We start from the raw sequence: 17,616 nt of genomic DNA, 5'->3' as shown, positions 1-17,616 counted from the left end.
ACTGACTTCTCTCCGTCAAATATTGACAGTACGCCAGTTTTGACATAGTATTGTATTATAAACTTACCTTTAGAAATATCGGTCAGTTTTGTTGTTATATTTTTGTCAACGTCAAGAACTTTCACCATCTCGGTTATACCAACTTTCTTTGCTTTATGAAAATATTTTGGTTCAGCAAAGACTGCTATTCTATAACATTTTCCATTGTTTGTATAAAGAACTATTCTATCAATGAACTTGTATTGTTTGTGTGTGTAAACTTTGTTTTGCTTCAATTCGAAGAGATACTCAAATACGTCCATCTTTTTATTCTAAGTAAAATGTCATTTCCGAAAAATAGAAGCGTAAGTGTTTCAAAAGGTTTAATGGCGGTGGCAGATGTGAAGTTAAATTCACCAACTCAAACAAACAGTCAAAGTGTTGTTGTCAATGTCAAAGAAAGAGATGTTGAAGTGGGGAAACCATACGAAGACGAAGATGGTATAACAATAGTTCCTGTAAAAGAACAACCAACATATCCTGAAGTTAGCAGAGACTTAAGTTCTGTTGCAGATATTCGAAACGACTACCAACAACTTAAAGACAAACTTAAAACTCAGGAGAAGATTTGTCAAGCTTTGGGTATAATGTTAAACTTGGTCGAACACAACCCTGTAAAAGTGAACTCATATGTCATTGCACCTCATGAAGTTTTGAAAGAACTATTGAAACTTTTGACAGAGGCAGACGATATAAACATCAAAGAAATAGAACCCGACATTGCTTGCTGTGGTGTTTCATATAATGTCATTGACAAGATATACGTTATGAAAGGAGGTGAAACGTTGAACTTAAAATATAGTTTCCCAGACGTCATAAAAATATTTGACGACCACAACATTTCATTAAAATTTACTTGCTAAGTAAAAATGTCAAAACTTCTTGAAAGATGTTTGAAGAAAAACAATATAGACTTTATTTCATGTAAAGGACTTTACACACTTTTGAACGATATGAAAGACCCTGTTTTATTTGTTCGTGTAGACAAAGGAAAGTTCTATGTCTTTACAAAATATTTGAACTTCTTAGACAGAGAACTTCAAGAAACGCCATGTGAAAGTTTAGATGAAGTTCTTCTCCACTTTCAGAAAAACTTTTAAATATATGTAAATGGCAGAAGACATAGTGGTTTATACTATTACGACTAAAAACCCTGAGTCATATAATTCTATAACAACAAACTTACAAAGTCCTCAAGGACGATATTGTAAACTGACCTTAAACACGATGACGACTAAAGCCTGTTTTGCTCTTTTGACACCAGAAGATTTTATTGTTGTGAATGGTAAAAAATACTTCTTTGAAGATACTTACTCAGATATACCACCAACAGGTTTTTGTTGACTTATTTAATACTTTAAGGACGGATGTAACATGTGCTGCAACTAGAGCAAGTTTCATTATGTTTGGATGTCCGACTGAGTTTAGTATAAACGATATGAGCTATAATACAAAACTTATATCTGGTTTTTACTACCAACAGTTTCCTATAACAGGAAAAGGTGTCATACAAGGTCTATCCGTTCCATTGACTTTAAGCACACCTATTTTATATATTGTTTCAAACTTAGGTTCAAAGTGCTATTCGAATGTCGACAGAAACTACTATGACCAAAAGATACTCATGCGTATAAACAACACTTTCTCTGCTGGTTTGCCTATTGTTCATTCGAATGCAGAGTTTTCAGCTTTAGTAAACTCAAACACTTTAGCAAACATAAACTTAACCTTAGTTGACGCAAACTTTGTTCCTGTAAAACTTTTATGTCCTATGTATTTGTCAATGACGGCAGAAAGTTTCGAATTGGAAGATGCAACTGGTGAAAGTATTGTACTACAAGAACAACTTCAACAACAAATAGCTCAAGAACAACAAATGCAACAAATGGAACAAATGCAACAAATAGCTCAAGAATAAAAAAAATATTTTTTTTTATTTTTATAAAAAAATGTACAGAATAGACGTTTCAGATTTTTATGACTTCCAAGCCTTCAGAAATATGTGTCCATTTAGAGACTATAACAAAGCAGTCGAGAATTTGAAACGTTTAGTCATTTATGTCGACTCTGCCCCAGAATGTTATGTCATGAAAGAATGGGATGTAGTCTTTAACAAACCTAAAGCGACAATAGTTTCAGAACAAGAATGTAAACAGAAACTTAAGAAAATAAAAGTCGTACAAGTTGGTATGAAGATGTTAGATGCTTGGGATATCTTATTGTCAAAACTTGAAGATTTTTCAGTTCGTGGTATAAGTTCTATACACCTTCTCCAAACTTCTATTCTATCTTCACTGGATATAAATACGAACAAGTAGAATGGAAAGAAAATGTTATAGAAGCTTGGTTAGACCATGTCAAAGAAATTATATGCAATGGAAACGAAAGAGTCTATGAGTATATCTTATGTTGGTTTGCAAACATCTTACAACATCCAAGTGCTAAAAATGAAACTGCTCTCATTGTAATTGGAAAACAAGGAACAGGTAAGAACACTTTCTTTACAGATATCTTATGCAAACTGTTAGAGGGCTATTCGAACCCGAATATGACAAACTTAGAAAACATCTGCGGTAAATTTAACTCTTCAATAGAGAATATGAAACTTATAGTATGTAACGAACTTCAAAGTATAGATACAACAAAAGTTTTGAACTCGGATGCTTTGAAGAGTCTTATAACAGACAAAGTTGGAGTTGTTGAAAGAAAATATAAAGACCAAAGAGTTTGTGAAAATGTTGCAAATTTCATCATGGTTTCAAACAACGCCGTTCCGATGAAGTTAGAAAGTTCTGACAGAAGATATGTAGTTGTCAGAACGTCAGAAGCTCATATGCAAGATACAGAATATTTTGACGACTTAGCAGAAACTTTGACACCTAACTTTTACAACCACTTGTTCTCATATTTCATGACATTAGATATTTCAAAGTTCAATCCAAGACAAATTCCACATACCGAAGAAAGACAAACGTTGTTAGAAGCAAACAAGAGTGTATATGAACTGTTTATAGATGAGACTAACTTTGAGTGTTTAGATGAAAAGTCTTTATATGATGAATATAAACAATATTGTCAAGAATATGGTTATATGGCAGCTTCTAAACGAACATTCTTGGCAAATGTCAAAAGTCTTTTAGATGTTCAGAATGGTGTATATACAAAGAAAAATTTTTCTGAGTAAATTTAAAAAAAAATCTTTTTTTATCCGATAGAAAAGATGGCAAAATTCATCTCAGTAAATAAGTACATGTCAGGACTTAAAGAAGAACTAGACCCATTCGCTTATTTGAATGTTTACTTCTACCATTTTGAAAAGTCTACATTTGACAAAGTTTGGAACATCGAACCAGTTAAGTTTGCTATTGTGACTAAAAATGGTGCGAAATTTGAAGACTTAGACATAGAAGGTTTGTTAGCAGTCAAAGAAAATTTTGACAGAAGGTTTTCAAACCTTAAAGAAGGCAAAGCATACAAACTTGTTATACCTTATGAACCAAAGAAAGCAGACGACTATGAATATTATGAGTCTAAGATAGTTGAAGTTCAAGGTAAATTGGGTAAAAAGATTTTAGAGTCTAAGCCAGTGTTTGCTCCTAAAGAGGAAGAGAACATTGACATTGACCCAGAAATGTTCTAAAAATAAAATTTTATTTTTACATGTCATATCTCACCTTCTCTGGAATTGGCTCTGGTTCTTTCTTCTCTTCTTCTACTTTCTTTTCTTTCTTCTCTCTCTTCTTCTTCTTCTCTGGTGGAGTTATGTCAAACTTCTCAGAACCATATTTATGTAAAAGTTCTTTGTCCTTTAATAGCTCATCTATTCTGTTTTCTATTTCATCTTCAAGAACAGCGCATGTGTCTTCTTTGCATTCTAAGAACTTTTGTTGGACTTCATCTCTCCAAGAGGCGTCATCTCTGTCAACAAGTCTGTCATTGACAAACTTAAAGACTTCTCTGCCTAATGTTTTATGGTTCTTGTCATATTCCCAGAAACAGAACTTTAGAACAAATTCACCTTTCTTGTTTACACTATGTAAGATTTTATGGTCGACAGATGTTTTGCTGTCAAAAAGCTTGTCTCGAATATAGATAGCGAAATCGCTAGACATTTTCTAAAAGATAAAAATTTTAATTTTTCTAAAAATATGTTAGAAAAAAAGTTTGCTGACATTGACAAGAAATTTGAGAATGTTTTAAACAAGAACAAGAGGAAGTTGGAAAATGCTCAGATAAAACCCATACATGACAAGTTCTTATTTGCTCAGAATGGTATAACAGGTCTAATTGCACCGCCTGGGTCGGGTAAGACTTTCACTTATCTTAAAATGGCTGCACAACAACAAGAACTAGATGAGAAGAACCCATTCTATGAGTTAGTAGTCATTTGTAGTACTTCTGGTCAATTCGATCAAACCGTCAATTCGTTCAAAGATATTATAAAGAAGTCTAAGTTAGTATGTATAAAGGATACTGAGTTGTTAGATTGGATAAAGAAGTACCAAAGAAGAGTTTTGAAGTATAATGCTATAAATGAGTATATAAATTCTAAGTTTAAAGACCCAAATGAGGAAATGCAGAGAATATTAGAGAAGAAACACTTCAGAAACAAACAGAAAGAGATAGAATACATTTCGAAGAAATTGCAATCTTACGATTGGAAGACATACCCTCATAGATGTCTTCTTATCTTAGATGACTTTGCTTCTCATCCTTTGTTAAAGAATAGAGAACAAGATATGTGTCGAATTCTTAAGAAGCTCAGACACTTTAACATCTCTGTTGTCATTTGTGTACAGACAGCAAAGAGTTTAAGTAAGGATGTAAAGAGAATACTTACTGATATCATACTTTTCCCTGGATTGTCCGAAGACGATTTCATGGAACTTATGAAAGAGTCCATGGCAGGTAAGTTTGACAGACATGAACTATGGGAGAAGTACAAAGTCATACAAGACCCTCATACTTCTTTCAGAATTCATATCTACGCAAACAAAGTTCAAATTGTAAAAAGTCAAGCTTGAAAAATGTAAGTGTTTAGTCTTAGTAAGTCTGTTGTGGTGCTGGGGCTGTCGGTTCTTCTGGCTTTGGAAGACATTCAGGAAGAGGGACGTGAGACATTCGTTTGTGTCCTGTCGGAAGGAAGAACTTTTCCAGTTGTCGGGAAAAACTTTTCCTGTCGGAAGGAAAAATTTTTTTTGTTGGAAGGAAAAATTTTTCCAGTTGTCGGGAAAAAAGTTCTCAATTTTCGAAAATTTGAATGGTTTACGGACGGACAACAGGAAAATTTTTTCCAGTTGTCGGGAAAATTTTTTCTTGTCGGATGTAAAAACTTTTTCTGTCGGAAGGAAGAACTTTTCTTGTCGGATGGAAGGACTCGGAATGCCAGAAGGATTTGACAAGACAATTTACCATCTAGAGCTACATGAGCCATCTTTGGTGTCAAGCTTGAAAAATAAATGGTTCATTTACTCTGCTTGTTTGAAGTTGTCAAAATACTCTGTTATTTTTTCCTTTAACAATGGCAAATCTTCTTTGAAGGTAAGTATTGTACAACCTTTCATATCATAGTGTGTTTGAGGTAAAGTATCTTGAACTATTTGTTTCACATCTTCATTCGGTGTCATTGAAATCGGTAAGTTTTCGCGATAGAACCAATTTCTGTCAGATTTGTAAATCTTAGCAAGGTCGTAAAAGCTTTTGTTGTTTCTTCTGACTAAATGCAACATAACCATATCTTTATCTTCTTCATTTTCCATCTCTTCAGTATAAATCATATACTTATAGTTCTTTTCCTTTCCTTTTGGTACCGAACGTGGTATTCTTTTCTGAATGTTTTTGTCTTTTGCTTCAAGCTTGTTCTCTAGCTCTTCACGTTCTTGTCTGTGAATTTCGTCAAGAAGTCTGTAAATATTCCAAGCATAACGAGGCGAAGCCCACATTGCAACAGCATTTACAAGAAGTCTATGTACATAATATCCTCTCAAACCGTTTGGCAATTTTTCACGATTTTCATAGAGTTTTGGCGACTGGGGTTTTTTACCTACTCGCTGTTCTTCACTGTTTTCATGAGTTTTAGGCGACCCAGAAAAAAGTATGTCTCGCTGTGCTTCATTTAATAGTTCTTGTGTGCTTTGGTTCCTAAACCAGTCTTTAGGAAGCTTAGTATCTGGAGCAAAACATGCTGTCAAAATACTTTGCATTTGGTACATATCGTCTTTGACCGAACGAATGAGACGGAGTTGTTTGTTAAACTGTATGTACTCGTATTCTTCATTTATGGCTTCATGAACGATAGCAGTTGTTGTGTTCTCTGTTGTTGACATTTCTGTTCTTACATACAAAATAAAAAAATAAAAAAAATAAAATTAACTTTATTTTTTCTATCTTAAGGAAATTCATGAAATTTGTTGCTGAATTCAATAAAAATATAATTTAGGGTAGATGGGTATATCTACCCTCTTTTCTACCCTCTTTTCTACCCCAGTTATTTTATAAACGTTTTACATGGTAAACGTTATTTTTACATGTATTTTTCAGCAACTTCGTCAAATAATTTTATAGCTTTATCTATCTCATCTACTTCAAACGTTTCTTTACCTTTTATGGGAGCACCATACATTTTCTCAAACTTTTCAAGTAGTTCTGTTTCTGCAGCTCTCATATCATTAACAAACACAACCTTGACTCTATTGACTGTACTGTCATATCTTTGAGTTATATTATATGTTCTTCCTATCTTATATCTTTTTGTATTGAAGTCCTTCGGTTTCTGAACGATGTAAAGTAAGCCTTCACTGCAACGTTCCGTATCGAATGAACCATATGTTATGAAGTTATATCCAACAACTGGGTCTAACCATAACAAAACTATTGGTATAAGACTTTTGTCTATAAGATATGCTGCAGTTCCATAGAATTTTACCGATATCATAAGCTCAGGATTTCTTGTCAAAATTTTCTGAGTTGAAGCATTTCTAACCCAGTCCTTTGCTCTCTTTTCAAATGGAGATAAAATGTCTGACAAAGAATATTTGTTGTATTTCTTTGAGTATCTTACGTTTAAATCACCAATTCTAACCAATTTAGTGTTATTGTCTATCTTTTTAACTGTTTCAAACTCAGTGTTTGTCATTTCCTGTTCTTACATACAAAATAAAAAAAATATTTTAAAAAAAAACTAACTTTATTTTATTTTTTCTATCTTAAGGAAATTCATGAAATTTGGTCATTTTACTCAGAATTCAATAAAATATATTTTAGGCGACCAGGTCACTCGGTTAAATGAACTTCTCTGAAAAAGTGTGACAACATGACATTTTGACAACAACACAGGAAATATACTTCTTCGTAAATGTTTTGTCAAGACTTCTTCGTAATGAGCGTAAATCAGACAAAAATATATTTTAGGGTAGAAGGGTATATCTACCCCGTTTTCTACCCTCATTTCTACCCCATATGTCCTTACTGAAAAAGTATGTGTTCCATATGTCATTTTACTCAGAATTTTGTGCTGAATTCAGCAAAAATATATTTTAGGGTAGAAGGGTATATCTACCCCGTTTTCTACCCTCATTTCTACCATAAAGTTTTACAAGCGTTTTACATGGTATATGTTGTGATGGTTCATGACTTTAAACAGTTTTGTAGCTTCTATTTCTTCACGAAGGATATCAAAAATTTTAACTATGCCGAAGGTTTCTTTATATTTCTTCTTGACATCTGAAAGAAGGAAATCGTTAGCAGTTGGATAGTTTTTGTTCAGAAATGTCAACATGTCCATTTTATCTTCTGCTGGTTTCTCTACTTCTTTCTTTAAGTCAGTATGGTCTTTTCTCATTCTTTCTATCTCTTTGACGGAGTAGTTATATTTCCTCATTGCTGCTTTACATTTAGAACATTGTGAGTTCATTTTTGCGTTATATTCTGAAATTTGTCCTGCTAGTATGACTAAGGCGTAGATGGTTTTCTTTAACTCAAAGGTTGCTGGTTTTATCTGTTGGTTCCATACCTTACCTCTTCTATCTTTATCTCTTATCTGCAAGACACACTCAGCAACTAACGAAACAAAGTTGTCGTAGGTCTTAAATTCTTCAGATTTATATATGTCAATGACTTTGTGGTTGCAATGAAATCCAAGAAACTCATAGTTTACCTTTCGTATGAACTTCTTTATTTCTACTGAGTCAGTCAGTCTGACTTCAATTTCATCGAATTCTGGAATAGTGAGTTTTGTTGTTGTATTTCAGGAAGTTTAGGCAAATGGTCTATAATATCTTGCATTTCATAAAGATACTGTTCATTTGTTTCATCTTTTGCACTACAGTCTAAATCTCCTTGGAGAAGTTCTTGCTTTATCTTCTGGATTTCTGTTTCGAAAGTATATGAAGAAGGAATGAAGCTTTTCATCTCTACTAACATTGAAGTTGGGTTCATGACTAACGAGTTTGGTGCTGTTGTTGCAAACATGTTCTTACAATAAAAATAAAAAATATTTTTTGGTGGGACTACCTTTATTTTATTTCAGCACAAAATGAACGAGTTTGGTTTAAAAATACGGTGGAGCCAAAAATGGCTCGACCTCAAAAACAAGCATTTTGTGAAGAATATACCAACCCGCTGTTTTCCGCGGGTTGCTTTTTTTATACAAAGTTCAAGAGTTTTGTGTGTTTTCTACGAGGGTAGAAATGAGGGTAGAAATGAGGGTAGATATACCCTTCTACCCTAAAATATATTTTTTGGTGGTACGTCGGACATTGTTCTGAAACAGTACAAATATTGTTCTGAAACAGTACAAATATTGTTCTGAAACAGTACAAATATTGTTCTGAAACAGTACAAATATTGTTCTGAAACAGTTCTGACAGTAATATTGTTCTGAAACAGAAAATTTTTCTCTCAAATTGAGAGCTTTTACGGGAAATTTGTTCTGAAAAAGTACAAGACTAGTTCTGAAAAAGTACAAGACTAGTTCTGAAAAAGTACAAGACTAGTTCTGAAACAGAACAAGACTAGTTCTGAAACAGAACAATGGACAGCATCGAGCCATTAGATGAGGCAATTTACCTTATAGAGATAAATGAAGTTGTTAAGCAGTATTTGGGCAAGGACAAAGCCAACAAGTCCCTCGGCGTCTGGTTGTCTGGAAGAGGTGCGCTGAAAATCGAGATTTCGACTGGAATTCCAATTCAAATACCAGAAAACACTCCTGTAGACGACATAAAGGAGATGAAGAAAGAAGCTCTTCTCAAGTTCTTTGCAAAGCGCCCATGGATACAACTTCCAAACAGAGAGAGTCCAATTCCACGAATTATACAAATTCTCAGAGCACTGTTCCACTTCTCTGGTCAGCCGTTCTACATAACCTGTGAAGGCGACATCCAACCAGTTCAGTAAACATCTCATTTTAACTAACTTTTTTGCTGTCTTAAGGAAATTCATGAAAATTCAACGGGTAGAAATGAGGGTAGAAAACGGGGTAGATATACCCTTCTACCCTAAAATATATTTTTCAGTGCTTTTTCAGCACTTTTCCGTAGTTGTATATGAAAGACAATTCGAGATAAAATTTCTTCATCTGAAATAGTCCTACCAGTATTTGTAAAGATATAGTCTAACGGTTTTGTATCTGCTACTTTTGTTCTTTGTTTTTCAACCTGAAACATTTAATATATGTAAAAATATACTGTTTTAAAAAATGTTTTAAAATGGTATGCAATGTTTTACTTCATGCAATGTTTTATTTCATGCAATGTTTTATTTCTGTGCCGTCTTCAAGTATGCCCCAGTACTTACGCTTGGAGAGGACATGAACTTCGGAAAATACCTTATCTAGCTTAAAAAGGCCCATCTTTTCACCGACCATGCCCATTTCAATGAGTTTGTTGTACCCTTCTTCGTTCGTCATGAGTGCGTCAATGTTCTCATAGTAAACCACAACTTTGGATTTGACTTCGGAGAAGAATTTGTTGTAGTTGTCAAGGACTGCTTTTGCGAACTGAGGGTAAGACCAATGTTCGACAATAGGTTTTAATGTGGTTACTAAGCCACTTTCACCTTCGGTAAATTCGTATTTCAAAACAAAAGGAGAAAACCTTTCAACAAAGTTGTCGACCTTCTCATAATGTTTACTCTTCATCTCTTGAGGTTTCTTAATGGAATATCCCCATGTCGAATTCATAAGCAATTTGAGTGTCATTGCAAGTTTGGGGTTTGAAGCTTTCCTAATATCATACAGTTGTTGTATGACTTTTCCAACTGTATAGTTCCTTCCTGGAACTCACCGTCTTCGTTTGGAATTCCAGTCGGAATATATTGGACGAACCTCATGTACGCAGCGTTAAGGTCGACATAGTATATCTTTTCATCTGAGTCGAACTTGTCGCAACCAATGGGTCCAGTTCGTGGAAATTCAAGTGAGTCTCTTATCTTCTGAGAAACTTCTCCTGTTATCTCATAAACATCGTCGAAGCAACCTGTTTCATATAAAACCTTCTGACCTAACTCAGATGCTCTCCAATACAATTTGACGTCAATTGGATGTCTCAATGGAAGTTTGTTTATAGCATCTTGAAGTTCTTGCAACCTCATTGGAAGTTCTTCTGGTTCAGGTTGGTATCCGAACAATCCAACTCCTTGTGGAATTGTGTACTTCTTTTGTACTAGAACTTTGTCTGGAACAACTTTTGGTCTTGCTAACAATGAAAAGTTTGTTTCGTCTTTTGGTACAAAAGTTTCTGTCAGCTTGTCATCTGGAATTGGTTCCAACAAACCTTTCTCGAAAAGAATGTTTACAGCTCTGACAATGTTGCACTTGCCTTTTCCGAACAATGGGTTTGTAAGACTTTCGTTCAACATGAAGTGGTTGTGGACAATTACAATCTTCAACCATGGTAAGTCTTTGTCAACAACATAGTCGTCATGTGAAGAACCTTTAGCTGTAGGTATGTTGACTCGGATATTGACATTTGCCAACGGTGCAATTTTTGCCAATTGACCTCTGAGAATGTACCTTGTCTTCACACATGACTCAAGATACTTCATCTTCTTTTCTGTAACAAGACCAGAGTTCCTGAGACATGTAAGAATAAGGTTCATTGACAATTGTTTCAATTGAATTGTAAATTCCATACCTTGTCAAGTCAATGTCAGACTTATTTATGAACGGGAAGTATCCAGCATGTTGTCTGACTGCTTGAGGGTTAGGTTGGTACCATTCGAACTTACACTTGCAATTCCTTCAATTGCATTCAAAATGTCTGAGTCGGAGTCAACCATTTGTTCTCTCTTTGTAGTCTTGAAAGCGTCAAGAAGCATTGCAGCTGTTGTGACATTGCCATGTGCATAGTAAATGTGACCGTCCAAATCTGTTATGGTTAGTCTGAGATTGTATCCTTTCTTATTTCCGTCTTGTATGGCAGCAAGTACACCCATGAAGCCTTCTTTGTTCTTTCCTTCGTCAAAGTTTACTGTAAAGGTTCGACCAGATGTAATTTGACTTCTAACTTCACGGTACTTTTCATATGCATATCTTGTTCTTTCCATGGGAGCATGTTTGTCTTCACCTTTTCCTTTTTTCCTTCTCAAAGGATGCAATTGTTCGTCATGTTTCCAGTAGAATCTGGCAAAGCCGTCGTGTCCTTCAACTTGCGGCTCGTTAACATTGAAAGGCATGTTCATAAGACGTTCTTCTTCTAACCTCTCTAATCTGTTTGGATAGTTTGCGCGTGCTGTTTCTAAGTCCATTTCGTAGGTCAGACCAGCAAGTTTGTCATAGACTTTTATGGGTCTTCCCTTCCTATATTTAAAATTCTTTGAAACTTTCCAACCATATCTTTCTAACTCTGCTTTTATTCTAGCAGATTTTCTATCCATTCTATATGGGGGCATTTTTATAAAAATAAAAAAATATTTTTTCTTTACTTTACATAACCGCCTGCCATAAGTCTTTGACGCCAACCCATACCAGCTAATGAAGGTTGACTTGGTTTAGTTTGGAAACTAACCTTTGGTTTTGGTTTTTCTTCAGTTTGTGGCTTCCCTTCTTCTATCGGTTTTTCGTCACTTTTCGGTTCCTCTGACTTTACTCACCTGCAGGAACAGTTGTGTCGTCAACATCTTCATAAATATCATATGCCATTTGTTTTTGTTTTCCTTTCAACTTTTTGTGTTTGTTGTAAAGTTTAGAATATTTCGACTCTAAGTCAATGAGATGTTCTATAATGAACTGTTGGTCAGTGAAGTAAACTTTTCCATCTGTTGTCTCGAAAGCTCCTTCAGACTTCAATATTTTATTTGTGAGAGTCTGTTTCTTTTTTGAGATACTAGCCGTTCCATTTCTATGAAAAGTGACTTTGTAGTTAGGGTTTGTATTTCCAGACCTGGCACTTTCTATTATTGAATTTTTCTCTTCATCTGTAAGTTCTTTGACAGGTTTTGACAATGGTTCTGAACTTTTTGTTTGTGGTGTCAAATCTACCGTTTCAACTTCTTCGGTCATTTCATCTCAGTAAAAAATTTTAGTTTGGTTTGTTTTCAACTGGTTGTTGTTGTTGTTTTTTAAGTCGGTCTAAAACTTCCTGAGGTATAGGAAGAACTTGACAAACACGTTGTGTAACTGCTGGAAGCCGACAAATCCATCTTGAACCCATTTGTCTCAATGCTGTATTGTTCATTTCATCTCAGTAAAAAACTTTACATTCCCCACGTTTGAGGCGGTTGAGGTTGGTTATTGTTTACCCATTGTTGTGCATGGTTATATCCTCTGTTAAAGAATCTTTCACCTTGGTCCATATAGTGTCCTGCTTGGTTATAGTAGTCATTTGCTTTGTTATAATAGTTTCCTGCTTCTCTTCCTACATTGTCCATCCATCCTTGAACTTTTCCTCTTGTTTCAGGATTTGGAATAAGATTTGCTGCATCTCGTGCTACCTCCCAACCTTTCTGTACAGTTTGTATAATAGGCTGTGCTTTCTCTTTCAGTATACCTAATGTACTCAAAATCTTCCTTCCAATTCCAAATGCACCTCTGGCTAGTGTTCCCACTGCGGGCAAAAATCTGGATGCAACTCCTGCTAATGCGCCAAATAAACCCATTTCTTATGGGTTAAAAAATGACGAATCCAAACAAGGACCCCTATGTTTCTAAGGCAACAAAGAAAGCACTCATGATAAAAATCTTTAGTTCAACACCAAATGCTTGGTTTATGGATATCTTGGAAAACATTCCGAGGTATAGAGAAGATGGACCACCATACTGGCTAATATTTGTTGGTCAAAACACAAGATACTGTGAAGCCATACCATTACAGTCCAAAAATATTTTAGATGTGAAAACTGCTTTGACAATATTCGTTGACAAATACCATCCAACAAAACTGACATCTGACTGTGAAAGTTCTTTCAAATCAGACGATATTAAAAACTATCTGCGTTCAAAAAATGTAAACCAATATTTCATTGTCGACCAAAACCATTCTGCTCTTGGTGTCATTGACAGTTGTATAAAAATCTTAAGAGACTTAAACCAACCACAAGGTGGTGAAGCAAATGAAATGTCATATGACGACAAATATAGACATTTCTCCATGGCAAAGATGAGACAAGTTTTAAATATTTACAATAACCGTAAACAAAAAGGTTTGGGAAACCACTCCCCGAAGAAATGAAAAACAACCCTGACTTAGAGAAAGACTATATATTTAATAGTTTAGTCAAAAGAGACAAACAAGAAAGAATGCCAGGCTTCAAACTTAAGAAAGGTGACAAAGTAAAAATAGAAATACCTAAACGCGACCCATATGAAAATACTATTGACTATGACAACAATGGAACTCGACAGGTACTCGCATTCGTGTTCGTAAAAATAGAAGAAAGTATACAAGAGAATATTATGAAGTTTTAGGCAAACATGGCAAAATGTACACACTGCAAGCAGAAGATAAAACTACTATTGTCAGACCTCGTTTCAAACTTGTCAAAGTTCAAGGTGGTATACTTTCAAAGACAGTTCCTAACAAATATAAGACAACTCCTGACGAATATGCTAAAGAAGTTGAAAATGACGACTAAGCAATTCTATACCATGCGTAAACTGTCATGTAAGGTGGCATGTAGTCTTTACTTTGTCCCGTTGTTTGCGTATACCCTGAAACGCGATGTGTATGGTTTCCTTCTCCCTGAGTGTCATCCCAGTAACAATTTATAGCAAACTTAACCTCGTCTTTAACATCATATCCTTTACCTTTTGTCATTCCTGACCAATCCCAATATCTATGCTTATGCCAACCTGCTTCAGATGTACTTAAATTTATGTAGTGACTGTGCGCAGGTAAATTTTCACCTGAAATCGTTTTACTTCCACCTGTTTCCTTTGAAGAGTTTGCACAATACAAAAACCTGTCGACTATTTGAGTCCAAGTTCCGAGACCAAGTACTACTTCTGGTCTGGTAGAGTTCATTGACGTATAAATAGAACCTATAGGATATACTGTTTGAAGTATTTCTGTCTTTAATGTTTGAAGCTCTGTTTTGTCTGCTTTTTTATATAACTTTTCTTCAAGTTCATTTACGTCAGAGATGCTATGTCTATGATATTTTTGTGGGTATGTTCCTTCTGTCCATGCTAAAATACGTTCTTTTGTTGCATCTACATATCCAGCTATCCATGTCGAGTCTGCTTTTGTATTCCTTAACTCTGTAACACCTTTCTCAAGCTCTTTCAACTGTTGTCCATCTTCCATTAAACCTCTGGTATGACTTGAAACCGTTTGTGTCAACATATCTACAGTTTCTTTGTCGGCTTTAAGGTCTAAACATCCTGAAACCCACCCTGTATTGGCTTTACCTTCTAAAATCTTCGATGTCCGTTCATGGTACCATTCAACCCTTTTTATAATTTCATTGTCTTTTTCATCCACATATTCCTTATCTGCCTTCTTCACTAACCCACTAGCCAGATATGCTAACTCATCGTCAACATACTCTTTGTCAGCTTTCTTTTCAACATCCTCTTTTGTTGCATATGTTGCATCTGCTCTGTCATGTTCTTCTTGAACATTTTCAATGACATACTCTTTGTCAGCTTTGTTGTCAATATCTGCTTTCAAAAGAAGTTCATCTATAGGTTTCTCGTTTAAAGTTCTTTTTGTTGGATTTATACAAACAGTATGGTTCTTGTTGTCTTGAAATAGAAACTCATCTGTCATTGGGTTTAATGTCAGTTTTAAGTTTCCTTCTTTCAATGACTCAGATATCTTAGAATAGTTTGAAAAGTTTGTTGTGTTCTTATTTAGAGCTTGCAAAATGAGTTGTCGGTTGTGTTGTATTTCTCTCATAGACGCTGTTTCATTTGACATTTTTATTCTAGATAAAATATGCTTCCAATAGAAAAAGAAAATTCAAGAGTTGCTACAACTAAACCATTAGATGAACTTTTTACTAATGTCGGTCAAAAGTTTGAGACAGAGAGCGTAAAGCATGAAGGCTATCGTTTTGACTACCCATTAAGATGGTTAAGAGACCCATCTGTCACAAAAGCTATTGGCTTTCGTAGAATGAAGTTTGTGTCTGTAGAAGATAAAAGTTTTCCATTTATTGTAAGGTTCATATAGATTATATATCTGAAGGGAAACGAAAAATGTGGGAAGAAATTGAGCTAATACAAGTTGACCTTTCATCTTCTCTACAGACTGCGTTAAAAAAATATAGAAGATAAAATAAATTCATGTTATGCAAAATATGCTGATGAATATGCAAATACCGAGAGCACACTTTATGTGAGAATTGTATATGACAAACAAATTCACAAGTGTCATTTCAAATCTACGAAGACAATCCAAAGAAAGACGAACAAATATATACAGAATTCACTGCAATGTCATGGTATTATTTGCAAAGAATGTTAAATCAGAAAGTCGAACTTCCTTTAGCAAATATTTACAGTCGATATGCAAGAGATGAACCATATTTATTTAAAGATGTTTTCGACCCAGCTGCTATTATTGTTCATGCTTCATTTTCTGGCGCCCAAAACTCTTTTTTATGCTTGGCAAATGACTTTTACGAAAAACCTACAAAGTTATACGAACCACCAAGTGGAAGTATTTCAGACTTTCAAGTATGGTTTACTACAGATGGAAGAAAAAGAATAATTCCATTATACCATGCGTTTTACTTAGAACTTAGTTTCATATACAACTACTATCGAACGGTAAAAAATAATTTTTTAATACGGTTGAGGTGTTGGATTTGGTTGCCAACTAGACTGTGGTGCAGGTTCAGGCTGTTGTATAACAGGAGCTTGTTCTTCTGGTTCAGGGTCTTTAGGTATAATACCAACGAACTGACCTACTCTTTTACCAATATTTTTGACACCGTTCCAAATTCCTCTTCCTACGGTTTTTATTCCATTCCATATACCTCTTCCAACATTTCGAAAGAAGTTTCCTATCTTACTGAAGAAACCCATTTTACTATATGTAAAAATCTAATGTCCGCCTAGTCTCTTACGTTTCCTGTTGAGTTCCATAGCATTCTTTAACTGGAGCTCATACATTCTGTTTCTCCTCTGGTAGAAAACATACTCTGGGTCAACTCCTGTGTTCGCGTCATCTGCATAAAGTTGTTTATATCCCACCTCAGGGTTTGTATAAAACTCTTTCCATCTCATATTTGCATACCATGGTGGCAAACCTAACGCAGCGTCATTTGACATGGCAGTTTGCATTTGTACATCTGTTGGCACTTGACCATAGTTTGCCATTGCAGTTTGTATTCTAACTTCATTTGGAATATTCTCTGGGTTTGGTTGTCCAGGTTGCTGTGCATTCGCTAAGTTCTGTGCGTCCATTTAATATTAGATAAAAATATCTCTTACGAGTACATATGCTGAACATTTGCAGGCATTGGTTCATCTTCATATTCTCTATATCTTTCTGCCACGTCAAATAAATAAATGACACAATGGAAAAAACCTAAAACAAGTAGTCCTATTTCAAACCACATTTACTTACTAGTAAAATTTCTTTATTGTGACACTTTCTCCAGTTTATAGGACCTCTCTCATATTCTATCTTATCGTATCTAAACTCATAGTCATGTATGTCCTCTAACCATCTCATGACACTTTCCAAACCACTTTTATCGGATGTAAAGTAAAAGCATGGATGGTTATGTAAAACGTCTAAAGTTTCTAAAGAGTCTCTCAAAGTCCAGTCTACTTGGTATTGAAAATCATATGTGTTATAGAACGGCGGGTCTACTATAAAGAAAACATTTTCCTTGTTTTTATATTTTTCATACAACTCTGTCCAACGACATCTCACAAACTCTATACCCTCAGTATATTTTTCTATGTTCTCTTTGAAAACCTTTGTATAGTTAAGATATAAAACTTTTGACATAAGTGTTTCAATGTCATGAACTCTTATAGAACCACTATACAATAGTCTAGAAGATATACTATCCAGTCAATATACTCTGCTTTTTTCAAAACCTCTCTGACAGTATTTTTCTTATCTAATGGTATACGTTCCATCTTACCTATAGGTATCTTTTCTTTTAACTCTTTCAATATAT

The 17,616-nt window shown here is 34.7% G+C and overlaps 9 protein-coding genes and 5 pseudogenes across 14 annotated transcripts, besides 1 other annotated feature; 6 read left to right on the top strand and 8 right to left on the bottom strand.

Moving 5' to 3' along the window:
• Positions 1-17,616: part of a mobile genetic element that runs on past both edges of the window.
• Positions 366-902, top strand: TVAGG3_0413400 (protein of unknown function, DUF4106 family; the record flags this gene model as incomplete). The annotated part of the gene is made up of 1 exon (XM_051233184.1): positions 366-902. One exon carries the CDS (start codon positions 366-368, stop codon positions 900-902), a length of 537 nt encoding a protein of 178 aa, XP_051102914.1.
• Positions 1,267-1,957, top strand: TVAGG3_0413390 (annotated as a pseudogene). Its single transcript has one exon. A coding segment is annotated over exon 1 (691 nt).
• TVAGG3_0413380 lies at positions 1,989-2,612 on the top strand (annotated as a pseudogene). The gene has a single exon. A coding segment is annotated over exon 1 (624 nt).
• Positions 3,290-3,594, top strand: TVAGG3_0413370 (protein of unknown function, DUF4108 family; the record flags this gene model as incomplete). Its single annotated transcript, XM_051233183.1, has 1 exon — positions 3,290-3,594. A coding segment is annotated over one exon (305 nt), but the record flags the coding sequence as incomplete, so codon positions are not given.
• TVAGG3_0413360 (uncharacterized protein) lies at positions 3,696-3,857 on the bottom strand (the record flags this gene model as incomplete). Its single annotated transcript, XM_051233182.1, has 1 exon — positions 3,696-3,857. A coding segment is annotated over one exon (162 nt), but the record flags the coding sequence as incomplete, so codon positions are not given.
• TVAGG3_0413350 (protein of unknown function, DUF4106 family) lies at positions 4,614-5,063 on the top strand (the record flags this gene model as incomplete). The annotated part of the gene is made up of 1 exon (XM_051233181.1): positions 4,614-5,063. One exon carries the CDS (start codon positions 4,614-4,616, stop codon positions 5,061-5,063), a length of 450 nt encoding a protein of 149 aa, XP_051102911.1.
• Positions 5,508-6,365, bottom strand: TVAGG3_0413340 (KilA, N-terminal/APSES-type HTH, DNA-binding family; the record flags this gene model as incomplete). The annotated part of the gene is made up of 1 exon (XM_051233180.1): positions 5,508-6,365. One exon carries the CDS (start codon positions 6,363-6,365, stop codon positions 5,508-5,510), a length of 858 nt encoding a protein of 285 aa, XP_051102910.1.
• TVAGG3_0413330 (organellar and viral DNA polymerase type B) lies at positions 6,563-6,973 on the bottom strand (the record flags this gene model as incomplete). Its single annotated transcript, XM_051233179.1, has 1 exon — positions 6,563-6,973. The coding sequence occupies one exon, from the start codon at positions 6,971-6,973 to the stop codon at positions 6,563-6,565; it is 411 nt and encodes a 136-aa protein (XP_051102909.1).
• On the bottom strand, positions 7,631-8,508 carry TVAGG3_0413320 (annotated as a pseudogene). Its single transcript has one exon. A coding segment is annotated over exon 1 (878 nt).
• TVAGG3_0413310 (uncharacterized protein) lies at positions 9,070-9,435 on the top strand (the record flags this gene model as incomplete). The annotated part of the gene is made up of 1 exon (XM_051233178.1): positions 9,070-9,435. The coding sequence occupies one exon, from the start codon at positions 9,070-9,072 to the stop codon at positions 9,433-9,435; it is 366 nt and encodes a 121-aa protein (XP_051102908.1).
• Positions 9,779-11,316, bottom strand: TVAGG3_0413300 (annotated as a pseudogene). Its single transcript has one exon. A coding segment is annotated over exon 1 (1,538 nt).
• TVAGG3_0413290 (uncharacterized protein) lies at positions 11,550-11,913 on the bottom strand (the record flags this gene model as incomplete). Its single annotated transcript, XM_051233177.1, has 1 exon — positions 11,550-11,913. A coding segment is annotated over one exon (364 nt), but the record flags the coding sequence as incomplete, so codon positions are not given.
• On the bottom strand, positions 11,958-12,538 carry TVAGG3_0413280 (annotated as a pseudogene). The gene has a single exon. A coding segment is annotated over exon 1 (581 nt).
• On the bottom strand, positions 16,265-16,507 carry TVAGG3_0413270 (serine threonine-protein phosphatase family; the record flags this gene model as incomplete). The annotated part of the gene is made up of 1 exon (XM_051233176.1): positions 16,265-16,507. The coding sequence occupies one exon, from the start codon at positions 16,505-16,507 to the stop codon at positions 16,265-16,267; it is 243 nt and encodes an 80-aa protein (XP_051102906.1).

The sequence above is a fragment of the Trichomonas vaginalis genome, chromosome V (genome assembly GCF_026262505.1).
Source record: "Trichomonas vaginalis G3 chromosome V, whole genome shotgun sequence".
In the NCBI taxonomy this organism is placed as follows: domain Eukaryota; phylum Parabasalia; order Trichomonadida; family Trichomonadidae; genus Trichomonas; species Trichomonas vaginalis.
This window is presented reverse-complemented; position numbering and strand designations above follow the sequence as displayed.